The sequence below is a fragment of the Agrilus planipennis genome, unplaced genomic scaffold (assembly GCF_000699045.2).
Source record: "Agrilus planipennis isolate EAB-ADULT unplaced genomic scaffold, Apla_2.0 scaffold32, whole genome shotgun sequence".
Classification (NCBI taxonomy): Eukaryota; Metazoa; Arthropoda; class Insecta; order Coleoptera; family Buprestidae; genus Agrilus; species Agrilus planipennis.
This window is the reverse complement of record NW_020439506.1, coordinates 73,135-74,672: the sequence shown is the minus strand read 5'-3', so window position 1 is coordinate 74,672 and position 1,538 is coordinate 73,135. Positions and strand designations below refer to the sequence as shown.

Below are 1,538 nucleotides of genomic sequence, written 5' to 3'. Positions count from 1 at the left end.
TTTCAATTGCATCCAAATCGTTTCAGCCCTTCTTGAGTTATAAATAGTGTAACTAACACGACTTTCTTTTATATTTATATAGATTATTTAAAATGTAAGTAGGTACCTAGTTAGCATTTTGTATTTCGAGTATACAATTTTTGAAAACAATGTTACATTTGAAGTAGAAAATGGTTTTATATTTTGCAAACTCTATTTCAACATTTTTCAAATCTCTAGTAAAAACGAAACAGTTGTCCCTATAATGATTATAACTTGCACATTCATTTTATAATTCGGTACTTTCCAATTATTCAGAAAAACGAACATTCCATTGGAATATTACTATTCGATTCGATTCGAGTATTACACGCAAAAAGATTAAACGCTCGAATAGAGTAAATATGAATCCGTAAAACGAAAGTTTTAAAAATAATTTGCATTTTTAGTTTTTTTTAGAACTACTATTTTCGGCGCCTACACTAATAACAACAAAATATATCGTTTTATTTCACCTCTTAATATATCGGCAACAAGAGTCAAAAACTCCGGGAAACCAATTAATCCATCTTTATCTTCATCTAACGTTTCCATCCATTCCTTAATTTGCTCGTCTGTAGGATTTTGGCCGCAATCAGTCATGAGAGTCTTGAACGTTTCAGCATTAATGAGACCTCTGGAATCGTCATCATCATACAATGCGTAACTTTCTCTAATGTTTTCGATTTCCTCTTCCGTTAGTTCTCCAAGAAACTTGGCAATAATTTCGTCGCTACAACAGCGACATTTAACTACTGTTTTTTTTTTGTTCAAAATTACAATTTCAAATTAAAAAAAAATACCAAAATTACTATAACTAATTGGTTTTGACAAGTACACACCTACATACTTACAAAGGATATACAATCGGCCAAGGTGGATTACCGGGAGAACACATTATAAAATTGTAAATTCTTTTTTAAAAAGTGATCGTACCGAAAAAATTCGTAAATATCGCACTTTTCAATAAATTGACGCTTGCCAACTTATTGTATATTATTAGGCATTGTAACTGTCGAATTAAAAGCTATACTGCTAGTCCAGCGCAATTACGTTTATACCTCGGAATCTGGCTGCAATGAATGGATTTGAATGCTTCCGGATTCTTTAAAAAAGTTTACACGTTGAAATCTTCCGCTTTTTTATATTTTTAATTCATGACGGATATCGCAACATTTTGTTTTTACTGAAAATATGACTAAAAATTCGTCAATAAGTGATCCTTGAAAACAGCAATAACAAAAATAGATTCATCGGAATATTAATGAAGAAAGTAGCTGATAATATTTTTTTTGTCAAGCAGACGGTGATACTGATACTTTAAATATTCAAAGGGTAATTAATATTTAAGCAGAAAATCTTACTGTTGTTCCTGAAGATATTGATGTCTTAGTTTTACTAAAAGCTGTAACATCTCTCTATTGGGATCCGTCAAATGGGAGGAGCCTAAAAACATGGCGCCGATTAGGGAAGATTTATCGTAGTTCCTACAGTGTACCGTGCAATTTCCAAGTTTTTAA

General features: G+C 31.3%; 2 protein-coding genes across 4 annotated transcripts in view; both read right to left on the bottom strand.

The window, feature by feature from the left end:
* The window catches only part of LOC108735750 (calmodulin-like), a 19,195-nt gene extending 18,050 nt beyond the window's left edge, over positions 1 to 1,145 (bottom strand). The window contains exons 1-2 of the mRNA XM_018467883.1: positions 873 to 1,145; positions 495 to 751 (exon numbers count right to left, since the gene is read on the bottom strand). Coding sequence (XP_018323385.1) covers positions 495 to 751; positions 873 to 916 — 301 coding nt within the window. The 5' untranslated portion in view covers positions 917 to 1,145. The remainder of the gene's footprint in view (positions 1 to 494; positions 752 to 872) is intronic.
* Positions 1 to 1,538, bottom strand: part of LOC108735748 — a 169,201-nt gene that overhangs the window by 160,138 nt on the left and 7,525 nt on the right. The gene's annotated exons all lie outside the window — the stretch shown is intronic.